The sequence below is a fragment of the Salvelinus sp. IW2-2015 genome, unplaced genomic scaffold (genome assembly GCF_002910315.2).
Source record: "Salvelinus sp. IW2-2015 unplaced genomic scaffold, ASM291031v2 Un_scaffold1577, whole genome shotgun sequence".
NCBI classification, from domain to species: Eukaryota; Metazoa; Chordata; class Actinopteri; order Salmoniformes; family Salmonidae; genus Salvelinus; species Salvelinus sp. IW2-2015.
Window position 1 is genome coordinate 110,927 of NW_019943004.1, and position 12,756 is coordinate 123,682.

Sequence of the window (12,756 nt, forward strand, 5' to 3'; positions counted from 1 at the left end):
TCGTTGTCTTGTTGATGTACCTGTGTGAGGTTCACTCAGTAGGGGGAACTGGGGCTTGAAGCCTGGGTGTCACTGGTCGTCAGTTGTTACAATGCGTTGGCCTGGGTGGTGCAAAATCAGATCGCACTGGTTTGTGTTATTCTACACCCCCCTACCCCCTTCCTCCATACACCTTCCTCCTCCTCCTCTCACACATACCACACGCACACACACACACACACACGCACACGCACACGCACACACACACGCACACACACACACACACACACACGCACACACACACAGTACATAGCACAACTTGTATGTCCTACATGCCAATTACTTTCACACCCATGAATTTCTTTCTCTCCTATTTATTCAGTTTCATATTGGCCACAAACTACACTATATTTTAGAACAATCCGATCTGCTTTACTGTCAAGCATTTTAAGAAGATCATATAAAACCACAGGTAACACTGCCATTACAACATTTACAATTAAGTCGTTAAGCAGACGCTTCTATCCAGGGCGACTTACAGGAGAAATTAGGGTTAAGTGCCTTGCTCAAGGGCACATCGACAGATGTTTCACCTAGTCGGCTCAAGGGGTTTGAAGCAGCGACATTTTGGTTACAGGACCAACACTTTTAACCGCTAGGCTAGAAACTCTCAATAATATATGGAGGTAAACAGGCAAAACAATTAATCTCCACCACTCTCTGGTGGCAAATTATGTGCTGATGTTGTGTTTGGCAGAGTTTCAAGGGCAAGGAATTTAGCTCTGTTTCCAGCAACCTGCGGTAAAAAAAAAACCCAGAAGCTTCAGAGATTGCTATTGACTCGAGAAGACTTTATTAATAAAACAGTGTTATCAGGTAAATGCAACAAACACATCAAAATCCCTTTATCCACCTCTCGGCTCTCGCTGAGGAAATGTTATTACGTTTTATGCTTCTGGGATAAGGAAGCTAACTCTGCAGCCTTCTAGGCCTGTAATTAGTATTGGGATTCAAAGTGCTTGATATGCTTAGCTTCTTCATTCTTCATTCTTCTGAGAAAAAAAATAAAAATGTTTTAAGGTAACAACAGCCCACATTATCACAAAGCAATTATGTGTATTAAAGGCCCGGAAATCAACTGTGACCTCGCTTGCGTGCTTACTAGAGACGATGTGAAGGATTCTATTATTTTCCAATATGTGCTGTGTTGTAGAGAGAGAGAGTCGCATAGTCCTGGTTTTGCTAATGGGTATCATTGGAGTGATTCTATCTTTGATGAATCAGGGGCTGGAACTCATGCAAAAAGCTTTGCTCATCCAATTTCCCTTGCACTAGTTGTTTCATTTCCTTGTTGGCCAGTGACAATTTTGGAAGAATAATACACCATTTTTACAAACTACACCCCTGTAACAAATACTGAATCAAATGTATTGATGAAACTAAATTGAAGATGTGCTTCTCTTGTTCTGAAACAATAGGCGTCCAATCAAAACGCATATTTTGACAATTGGGTACAATAATATACGAGTCGTGTAGATACTTTTCTACAAAAACCAATTGTCTATACCTCATGTCTCTGTCGTAATCCGTTCAAAAGTTATTGGAGTTTTTACCCTTGTAGGATGGCCAAAAGTGGCTGACTAAATCAACGTGGGCCAGAGATTAAAAGTGGTAAAAATAAATCTGGAAAATAGCATTGAGTCAGCTAGGCTGGTTGCTGTGTGAGAGTAAAGGCTAATTGACAGGCTGTTGAACTCGTCATATTTCTTCTCGAATCCGGAGGACATAAAACAATATAGAGGTAGGATAAAGTAATCCTTCTAACCCCCCCCCCCCCCCCTTAAAAGAGTTAGATGCACTATTGTAAGTGGTTGTTCCACTGGATATCATAAGGTGAATGCACCAATTTGTAAGTCGCTCTGGATAAGAGCGTCTGCTAAATGACTTAAATGTAAATGTAAATAGATATCGATTTTGAGACACGACATGTAGTATTTTCATATTAATGTGAAATTAGTATTCTTCCGATATTTCTCACAATAACAAACTTATCTCAGTGAAATGTCAACGGAGCAATGAGTGTACCGCAAGCTTTTATTTTGAAAGCCTTTTACATGTAATTCAGCTAATTTACCATTTTTTGCGACTCGCAGAAACATCTTTACAGATGACCACCACAGCGTGTAAATCCTCAAAAGTTGCTGCGAGAATGTGGCACCGCTTCTGTCAACAGAAGTGCTTATTATCGGCGTTATTAAGTGTGTTTGAATTATTTTTTGTTTACATTCATTATTGCTCATCTTTATCAAGGGTGTCAATAATTTAACCCCACTATACATATTATATATTACTCCAAACTGGATCCAGAGTGACATTTCTAAAGCAGTATAGCTGGTTCGGTGTCTAGTGAACATCCCAATGCCTCTAAACTGTCTAAAACATGTCTGATCTTTCTGTGGTACATTACAGCAACCCTCCTGGTTGGGGTGTCACAGTGTTACTAATGGGTGCAAAGTCTATGTCACAGGATGGAGCTCCTTACATTCCACTCAGATTCCAAAACGTTTCACCCCGTAAGAGAACACAGAGAGCCCCTCTGGTACCTCTGAGGCTTCCCGTCTGTGACAAACATGGATTTCAGGGTGCCGGGAGAATCAGGAAAGTCATGGCAGCTCCCAGCTCCCTAATCCCACCCCAGGTAAGAGGAGGGGGCGGGAAAGCAGCGACGTTCCGATTTGATCTACAGTCAGCCTTAAACGGATTAAAGAGATTTCTTTATTTATTTTCCTGCCCATACACATAATTCTGCTGCAATCAATTGACATTTTGCAAGTCTAGTTGGCTGCCAACTTCGTGTGAACTTCTCGCCGACATGGCTGACATACCCGCTGGGCAACTTCTTCGCTCTCCGCTGAGAAGACTTATAAAGACGACTGTAGTGTGGCGACTATCTCTCAGAAGTAGGAGGGCACGCTCACACTTTCCACAGTAGCGTGGAGATGTCAATACCACATGCCAGCGGAGAGAGATGGTGCCACTTCAAAGATGATAACTAATGCCAGGCAGGGTCAAGATGATAACTAATGCCAGGAAGGGTCAAGATGATAACTAATGCCAGGCAGGGTCAAGATGATAACTAATATGAATAACTAATGCCAGGCAGGGTCAATAGATGATACTAATGCCAGGCAGGGTCAGAGATGATAACTAATGCCAGGCAGGGTCAAGATGATAAACTAATGCCAGGTCAAGTTGGCGTCACCAAGTTTGATAGACAGGTTACACTGTACTGTATATGATATAATAGCTACATTGTTCCCTCTTGTGTTGTGTGTGTGTGTGTGTGTGTGTGTGTGTGTGTGGTGTGGTGTGTGTGTGTGTGTGTGGTGTGTGTGTGTGTGTGTGTGTGTGTGTGTGTGGTGTGTGTGTGTGTGTGTCTGTGTCTGTGGTGTGTGTGTGTGTGTGTGTGTGTGTGTGTGTGTGTGTGTGTGTGTGGTTGGTTGTGTGTGTGTATGTTTGTTGTGTGTGTGTGTGTGTGTGGTGTGTGTGTGGTGTGTGGTGGTGTGGTGTGTGTGTGTGTGTGTGTGTGTGTGTGTGTGTGTGTGTTGTGTGTGGTGTGTGTGTGTGTGTGTGTGTGTGTGTGTGTGTGTGTGTGTGTGTGTATGGTTATGTGTGTGTGTGTATGGTTGTGTGTGTGTTACTGTATGCGTGCAGGCGTGTGTGTGGTGTGTTTGTGTGTCTTTAGTTATGGACTCTATACTTACTGAGTTCCTGTAGTTGTTTGAGCTGCATGGCCCCAGTGTCTCTCCCGCAACTAAAGTAGAGGGCGGAGCCTTCCAGAGCAAACCAACCAACCCTCCGTGGTAGAGGTCATGACCTTCCTTAAAGTAGAGCGACCAATCAGCTCGCAGTCTCTCCTCAACATAGCCTCTACTTTAGATGGGACGAAACACTGAAGGGAACAAAATAAAAAAAAGAAAGAAAAACGATTCTCTAGAGTCACAGCGAAACAAAACCAAACAGAGAAAAACTAAAAACATCTGTGCACAAACAACAAACTTTAAGGTTTCCGAAACTTCTTTCTTTCCCCAGCTGAATTTACTTCTAACACACCTTTCTCGCTCTCTCTCAGTGTCTTAGCCGTTTGATTGCCAGTCAAATTGAATCACGAGGGTGTCTAAGGCTATACAGACATGGTTGGACTAATATGGCTACCACTATCTAACACCAGCTGGGATTAATAGATCGGTTGAGCAAGATAAAACAAAAGGAATTGAGGACATGTTTTGTGTAGCGAGCCATTACAAGAGCTTGTCACAGGCAGGAGAAGAGACAGTTAGACTACTATGTCTTCTTGGTGGTTCCAGGGGCTGTGGTGTGTGTGTGTGTGTGTGTGTGTGTGTGTGTTGTGTGTGTGTGTGTGTGTGTGTGTGTGTGTGTGTGTGTGTGTGGTGTGTGTGTGTGTGTGTGTGTTGTGTGTTGTGTGTGTGTGTGTGTGTGTGTGTGTGTGTGTGCGGTGCGTGCGTGCAAGTGTTAAGTGTAAGTGTTAAGGAGGGTGAAAATGTATCTATTGTGTTATCAAATGTCACACACTAAACCACACTGAATACACACGCAGACTGACCCACACTGATACACACACAGACTGACCACACTGATACTAGGCACACTACAGACTGACCCACAGACTGATACACACAGACTACCACACTGATACACACGTACTGACCCACAATGATCACACACAGACTGACCACACTATACACACGCAGACTGACCACATGATTACACACGAGACGACCACATGATACAACGTAACTGACCACATGATACACACGTAGACTGACCCACAATGATACAGCATGCCAGACTGACCCATTATGATACACACGTAGACTGACCCACAATGATACACACACAGCCTGACCCACAATGATACACACGCAGACTGACCCACATGATAACACACAGCCTGACCACATGACCAGCAGATGACCCACAATTGATACACACGCAGACTGACCCATAATGATACACACAGACTGACCTACACACTGATACACATGCAGACTGACCCACACTGATACACATGCAGACTGACCCACAATGATACACACGCAGACTGACCCATAATGATACACACGTAGACGACCACAATGATACACACGTAGACTGACCCACAATGATACACACACAGACTGACCACACTGATACACAGCAGACTGACCCACAATGATACACACGCAAACTGACCCACACTGATACACACACACAGACTGACCCATAATGATACACACAACGTAGACTGACCCACAATGATACAGACACAGAGACTAACCCACACTGATACACATGCAGACTGACCCAACTGATCACACGTAGACTGACCCACAATGATACACACGCCAGACTGACACGAATGATACACACGCAGACTGACCCACAATGACACACACACAGACTGACCCACAATGATACACACGCAGACTGACCACAATGATACACACGTAGACTGACCCACAATGATATAGACACAGACTAACCCCACACTGATACACATGCAGACTGACCCACACTTGATACACATGCGACTGACCCACACTGATACACACGCTAGACTGACCCACACTGATACACACGTAGCAGACTGACCGCAACTGACACTACACGCACGTGACTGACACACATGAGTAGACACTGCAGACTGACCCACAATTATGCACACACCAGACTGACGCCACAATGATACCATGCAGAACTGACCGACAGAATGATACATCTCACAGCGAGACTGACTCGTACACACACAGACTGACCCACACTGATACACACACAGCCTGACCCACAATGATACACACACAGACTGACCCACACTGATACACACACAGACTGACCCACACTGATACACACACAGCCTGACCCACAATGATACACACACAGACTGACCCACAATGATACACACTATGTAAAACTAGTAAATAAATTGACTAAAACATACACACACACTCACACACCTTGGCGATAGCCTGGACCCAGTCTTGCTGTGTCTCCTGTGTCTTGGCGCCAAACAAGAACACTCTGTCTGACTGTAGGTAGATCTCCACCATGAACACAGCCCTGAGAGAACAATGGGACAGGGAAGTCAGATACAGTACTGTACCTGGTGCAGGTGAAAGGGATAGGAGACTGTTGCTTTAAAAACTAACCAGCTAGGAGTCTAAATACTGGCACTATACATACACAAACACATTCTGTACATTACTGTAAATAATGCAAAACGAGACATGTACAGCAACACACGTGTGTGAAAACACAGAGGCCTAAATACAGTGCCTTCATAAAGTATTCACACCCCTTGACTTTTTCCACATTTAGTTATGTTACAGCTCGAATTTAAAATTCATTACATTAAATTGGTCTACACACAATAAACCATAATGTGAAAGTGGAATTTTGTTTCTAGACATTTTTACAAATGAATTAAAAATAAAAAGCTGACATTTCTTGAGTCAATAAGTATTCAACCCTTTTGTTATGACAAGCCTAAATAATACGTTCAGGAGTAAAAATGTGCTTAACAAGTCACATAATAAATTGTATGGACTCACTCTGTGTGCAAGAATAGTGTATAACATAATTGTTTTATGACTACCTCATCTCTGTACCCTAAACATAAAATTATCTGTAAGGTCCCTCAGTAAAGCAGTGAATTTCAAACACAGATTCAACCACAAAGACCAGGGAGGTTTTCCAATGCCTAGCAAAGAATGGCATCTATTGGTAGATGGGTAAAAAAATAAAAATCTGACATTGAATATCCATTTGAGCATGGCGAAGTTATTAATTACACTTTGGACGGTGTATCAATATACCCAGTTACTACAAAGATACAGGCATCCTTCCTAACTCAGTTGCCGGAGAGGAAGGAAACCGCTCAGGGATTTCACCATGAGGCCAATGGTAATTTGAAGAGTTTACTGGCTGTGATAGGAGAAAACTGAGGATGGATCAACAACACTGTAGTTACTCCACAATACTAAACTAAATGCGTGAAAGTCTGTAGAGAAGACAAATATTCCAAAACATGCATCCTGTTTGCAATAAGACACAAAAAATGTGGTAAAGAATTTTACTTTATGTCCTGAATACAAAGCAAAATATTTGAGGCAAATTCAACACAACACATCGCTGAGTAACACTTCCTATTTCCATGCATGGTGGTGGCTGCATCATGTTATAGGTATGCTTGTCATCGGAAAGGACAAGGCAGTTTTTTTAGAATAGAAAAGAGTTAAGCACAGGCAAAATCCTAGAGGAAAACTTGTTTCAGTCTGCTTTCCAACAGACACTGGGAGACTAATTCACCTTTTCTTACCAGGACGACAACGAATGTTCCTGAGTTTACTTACGTAAATTAGATATTTCTGTATTTAAATTTCAATATATTTGCTAAAATATCTTCCAAAAAAAACAACATGTTTTCACTTTGTAATTATGGTGTATTGTGTGTTGATGGATGAGCAAAAAAAATCTATTTGATCCATTTTAAGTTCAGGCAGTAAGACAACAGCATGTGGAAAAAGTCAAGGGATGTGAATACTTTCCAAATGCACCGTGTATATACCAACACCTTTACCCACGTATACACAAATACTTCAACACATACACACATTTAAAACACACACACACAAAAGGTGCTTATACCTGCTGTTTAAGAGAGGAACAACCCAACTGCCAGAAGCCAAAAGGCAGCTATTAATCTTTGTTTGTCCTTTTCCCTCTTTCTCTTATGTCTCTTTCACCGGCTTGCCTCTGTCTCCAAAAGCAGAAGTCAGAGAACCACTTTCTTAATGTGTTCGACCAGAGGCAGCGCGATCGCTAGATCGCGGGGGGGGCGGGGGGGTGGGGGGGGGCGGTGGCGGGCGAGGGGTTATAGCGCGGTGGGTGGTTATAAGGGGTTATAAGGGGAACCGGCCAGAGCGTGTCTAAAGCCGACATTTCATGAGGGGTACCGGTAGCGCTGAGGCGTGTTTCCACACAAGAACATCAGGGGAACATGGCGGGACACGGGTGTTTGTGTGACCCCACTGGACCCCTGACAAGTGTACAAGGCGCTTGTTAGTGAGTCCCAGAGGACAAGAAGGCGAGGGGGAGAAAGAGAGAGAAAGAAAGGTAGAGAGAGAGATTTAAAAATAGAAGTTTAGGTTTGAAGAATATCTAACTAACAAACACAATCGAATGTCTTTAGACTACACCACAGAATCAAACTTCACCATCCAAAACTACTTCAACACCCACCCACTTCATCTAGCAGACACACGATTCTCCCTCCATCAAAATCTATGTGCATATTTTGATATAATATTCTGAAAACGTGGGCTGGTAATACTCATCGGGGGATCAGCGGACAAGGTAGAGGGTCTCATACCTGATGAAATTACCAAAGCAGTCTATTTAATGTATAATGACACCCACGCGGTTCTGCAGTGCAGAGCCATGCAGGGCGATGCAGAGTAAGGACAGTTGGGGAGAGTGTACTCTGCATACGTTAATATGTATGAGCCATAGACAGATGGATGTCCCCTGTATAGCACTAAGGCTAATGTCTCACAGACATATCTACAGTACCAGTCAAAGGTTTAGACACACCTACTCATTCAAGGGTTTTTCTTCATTTTTTACTATTTTCTACATTGTGGAATAATAGTGAAGACATCAATACTATGAAATAACACATATGGAGTCATGTAGTAACCAAAAAAGTGTTAAATTAATCAAAATATATTTGATATTTGATATTCTTCAAAGTAACCACCCTTTGCCTTGATGAAAGCTTTGTACACTCTTTGCATATCTTTTGATTTGTTTAACAATTTTTGGGGTTACTACATGATTCCATATGTGTTATTTCATAGTTCAAATCAAATCAAATCAAATGTATTTATATAGCCCTTCATAAATCAGCTGATATCTCAAAGTGCTGTACAGAAACCCAGCCTAAAACCCCAAACAGCAAGCAATGCAGGTGTAGAAGCATGGTGGCTAGGAAAAACTCCCTAGAAAGGCCAAAACCTAGGAAGAAACCTAGAGAGGAACCAGGCTATGAGGGGTGGCCAGTCCTCTTCTGGCTGTGCCGGGTGGAGATTATAACAGAACATAGCCAAGATGTTTAAATGTTCATGTTCAAATAATAATAATCACAGTAGTTGTCGAGGGTGCAGCAAGTCAGCACCTCAGGAGTAAATGTCAGTTGGCTTTTCATAGCCGATCATTAAGAGTATCTCTACCGCTCCTGCTGTCTCTAGAGAGTTGAAAACAGCAGGTCTGGGACAGGTAGCACGTCCGGTGAACAGGTCAGGGTTCCATAGCCGCAGGCAGAACAGTTTTGATGTCTTCACTATTATTCTACACAATGTAGAAAATAGTAAAAATAAAGAAAAACCCTTGAATGACTAGGTGTGTCAAACTATTGGCTGGTACTGTAGGTAAACATCATTGGTACTGTAGACTCTGTTGGGACTGAACGGGACACGTAGGATAAAGAACAGCAGTAGTTACAATGTTAAGGTTTTTCATAAATTGTTATTTGGACACAATTTCACATGTGTTAGCATCTTTCCATTTTCGGGAAGGGATCATTTGGTTTGTAACTTTCAAAGAGAGAGGGTGGAGCTCCTCGTTCCATTTCCACTCCTCCTTCTAGCTCTCTTCTCTTATTAACATGTACGGACCAGAACATAATCGAGCATCTGACTAATATACTGAAGACTTTAGCTCTGGGTTAACCAAGAGTACACTGAAGCATGCTGGGACTGTGGAGGTACAGAGCATTTTTTTATTTGAATTTTTATTTAACTTTTTTTAAACTAGGCAAGTCAGTTTAAGAACACTTTCTTATTTACAATGACGGCCTAGGAACAGTGGGTTAACTGCCTTGTTCAGGGGCAGAACGACAGACTTTTTGGGCCAGTAACAGAAAGGTTACAACGCTCTAACCACTAGGCTACTTGCCGCCCAGCGTGTGGGGTTTCATCTATGATACTGATCTGTAGTCAATGTAGCTCTTAATTACTCTCCACTGAAGGAAGAGGGAGATAAATGGGGAAACAGAGAGGCTGGGGGACAGGGAGAGAGATGAGGAGACAGAGAGGCTCGAGGACAGGGAGAGAGATGAGGAGACAGAGAGGCTCGAGGACAGAGAAAGAGATGAGGAGACAGAGAGGCAGCAGGACAGGGAGAGAGATGAGGAGACAGAGAGGCTGGGGGACAGGGAGAGAGATGAGGAGACAGAGGAGCTGGGGGACAGGGAGAGAGATGAGGAGACAGAGAGGCTGGGGGACAGGGAGAGAGATGAGGAGACAGAGAGCAGCAGGACAGGGAGATAAATGGGGAGACAGAGAGGCTGGGGGACAGGGAGAGAGATGAGGAGACAGAGAGGCTCGAGGACAGGGAGAGAGATGAGGAGACAGAGAGGCTGGGGACAGGGAGAGAGATGAGGAGACAGAGAGGCTGGGGGACAGGGAGAGAGATGAGGAGACAGAGAGGCAGCAGGACGGGAGATAATGGGGAGACAGAGAGGCTGGGGGACAGGGAGATAAATGGGGAGACAGAGAGGCTGGGGGACAGGGAGAGAGATGAGGAGAAGAGAGGCTGGGGGACAGGGAGAGATGAGGAGACAGAGAGGCTGGGGGACAGGAGAGAGATGAGGAGACAGAGGGGCTGGGGACAGGGAGAGAGATGAGGAGACAAAGACAGCAAAACAGGGAGAGAGATGAGACAGAGAGGCAGCAGGACAGGGAGAGGAGATGAGGAGACAGAGGGGCTGGGGACAGGGAGAAAGATGAGGAGACAGAGAGGCTGTGGGAGCACCATTTTAAAAGTCGCGTCGCCGTCAAACAAACAACACCAGAGACACAGACACATACACACACAGAGACACACACACACACAGATACACACACACAGACAGACACACACATAGAGAGACACAGACACACATAGAGACGTACACACAGAGAGACACGCACACACAGAGAGAAACACACACACACAGAGAGACCAACACACACACAGAGAGAGAGGAGAGACACACACACACACACACACACACACACACAGAGAGACGCACACGCAGAGAGAGAGACACACACCACACAGAGACACACCACACACACCCAGAGAGAGACACAAACGCAGAGAGAGACACACACACATACACACACACACACACACACACACAACACACAGATACACAGAAGAGACCACCACAGATACACCAACAACTACACACTCAAGTGCATACTGTAGGCCCCCACACACACAACACCCCGTCTCCCCAGCACACAAACACTCCAAAAACATGCAGAAAATTAACTAGGCTTGATTGTGTATATGAATCCATTGCATGGGGCCAGAGTAGTGAGTACAGCCAGATGTCCATAATGAGAACATAAATAACATTTACAAATCAAGACATTGTTCCCTCTCCATAACATCTGCTGGGGTATTAATGGACCCATTATTTGAGCCACACACACACACAACAACACACACAAGAAATGGACATATGCACACACATATTTGGTGCACGTACATGCACACACTCAGAAATTGCATAATGGCCCCCTCTTCAGAATGATTACTCATTGTTTAAATGTTTGAAGCGAATGGATAAGCCAAGCTATATTTTGCCTAAACTGCAGTCAGAGAATATACCGTTGAAGTCGTAAGTTTACATACACACTTAGGTTAGAGTCATTAAAACTTGTTTTTCAACCACTCCACACATTTCTTATTAGCAAACTATAGTTTTGGCAAGTCTGTTAGGCATTTACTTTGTGGATGACACAAGTCATTTTTCCAACATTTGTTTACAGACAGATTATTTCACTTACAATTCACTGTATCACAATTCCAGTGGGTCAGAGTGTACATACACTAAATTGACTGTGCCTTTAACCAGCTTGGAAAATTACAGAAAATTATGTCATGGCTTTAGAAGCTTCTGATAGGCTAATTGACATAATTTGAGTCAATTGGAGGTGTACCTGTGGATGTATTTCAAGGCCTACCTTCAAACTCAGTGCCTCTTTGCTTGACATCATGGGAAAAATCAAAAGAAATCAGCCAAAACCTCTGAATTTTTTTTTTAGACCTTTACAAGTCTGGTTCATCCTTGGGAGCATTTCCAAATGCCTGAAGGTACCACACTCATCTGTACAAACAATAGTACGCAAGTATAAACACCATGGGACCACACAGCCGTCATACCCTCAGGAAGGAGACACGTTCTGTCTCCTAGAGATGAACGTACTTTGGTGCGAAAAGTGCAAATCAATCCAGAACAACAGCAAAGGACCTTGTGAATTGACACAATTGAATTGAATACATTTTGGAGAAATGTTCTCTCATCTGATGGAACAAAAATAGAACTGTTTGGCCATAATAGAAAAAGGGGGAGCTTGCAAGCTGAAGAACACCATCCCAACTGTGAACCATGGCAGTAAATGTCGTGGGGGTGCTTGCTGCAGGGGGACTGGTGCACTTCACACAAAATTGATGCATCATGAGGGGGATATTATGTGGATATATTGAAGCAACATCTCAAGACATCAGTCAGGAAGTTAAAGATTGGTCGCAAATGGGTCTTCCAAATGGACAACGACTTCAACTGTATTAGCTAGTGTTTTTTCTGTTCACATGTCTGTCTTAGTTTACATCCCTCATAGTAAGTGATTTAGCTTATCAACTTTTTTCTCAACTTTGAATTGATAAGAA

The 12,756-nt window shown here is 43.4% G+C and overlaps 1 protein-coding gene across 1 annotated transcript in view; it reads right to left on the reverse strand.

The window, feature by feature from the left end:
• The window catches only part of LOC112071308 (arf-GAP with Rho-GAP domain, ANK repeat and PH domain-containing protein 2-like), a 149,494-nt gene that overhangs the window by 62,839 nt on the left and 73,899 nt on the right, over positions 1–12,756 (reverse strand). The window contains 4 exon segments of the mRNA XM_070439339.1: positions 3,744–3,839; positions 3,842–3,871; positions 3,874–3,931; positions 5,994–6,096. Coding sequence (XP_070295440.1) covers positions 3,744–3,839; positions 3,842–3,871; positions 3,874–3,931; positions 5,994–6,096 — 287 coding nt within the window.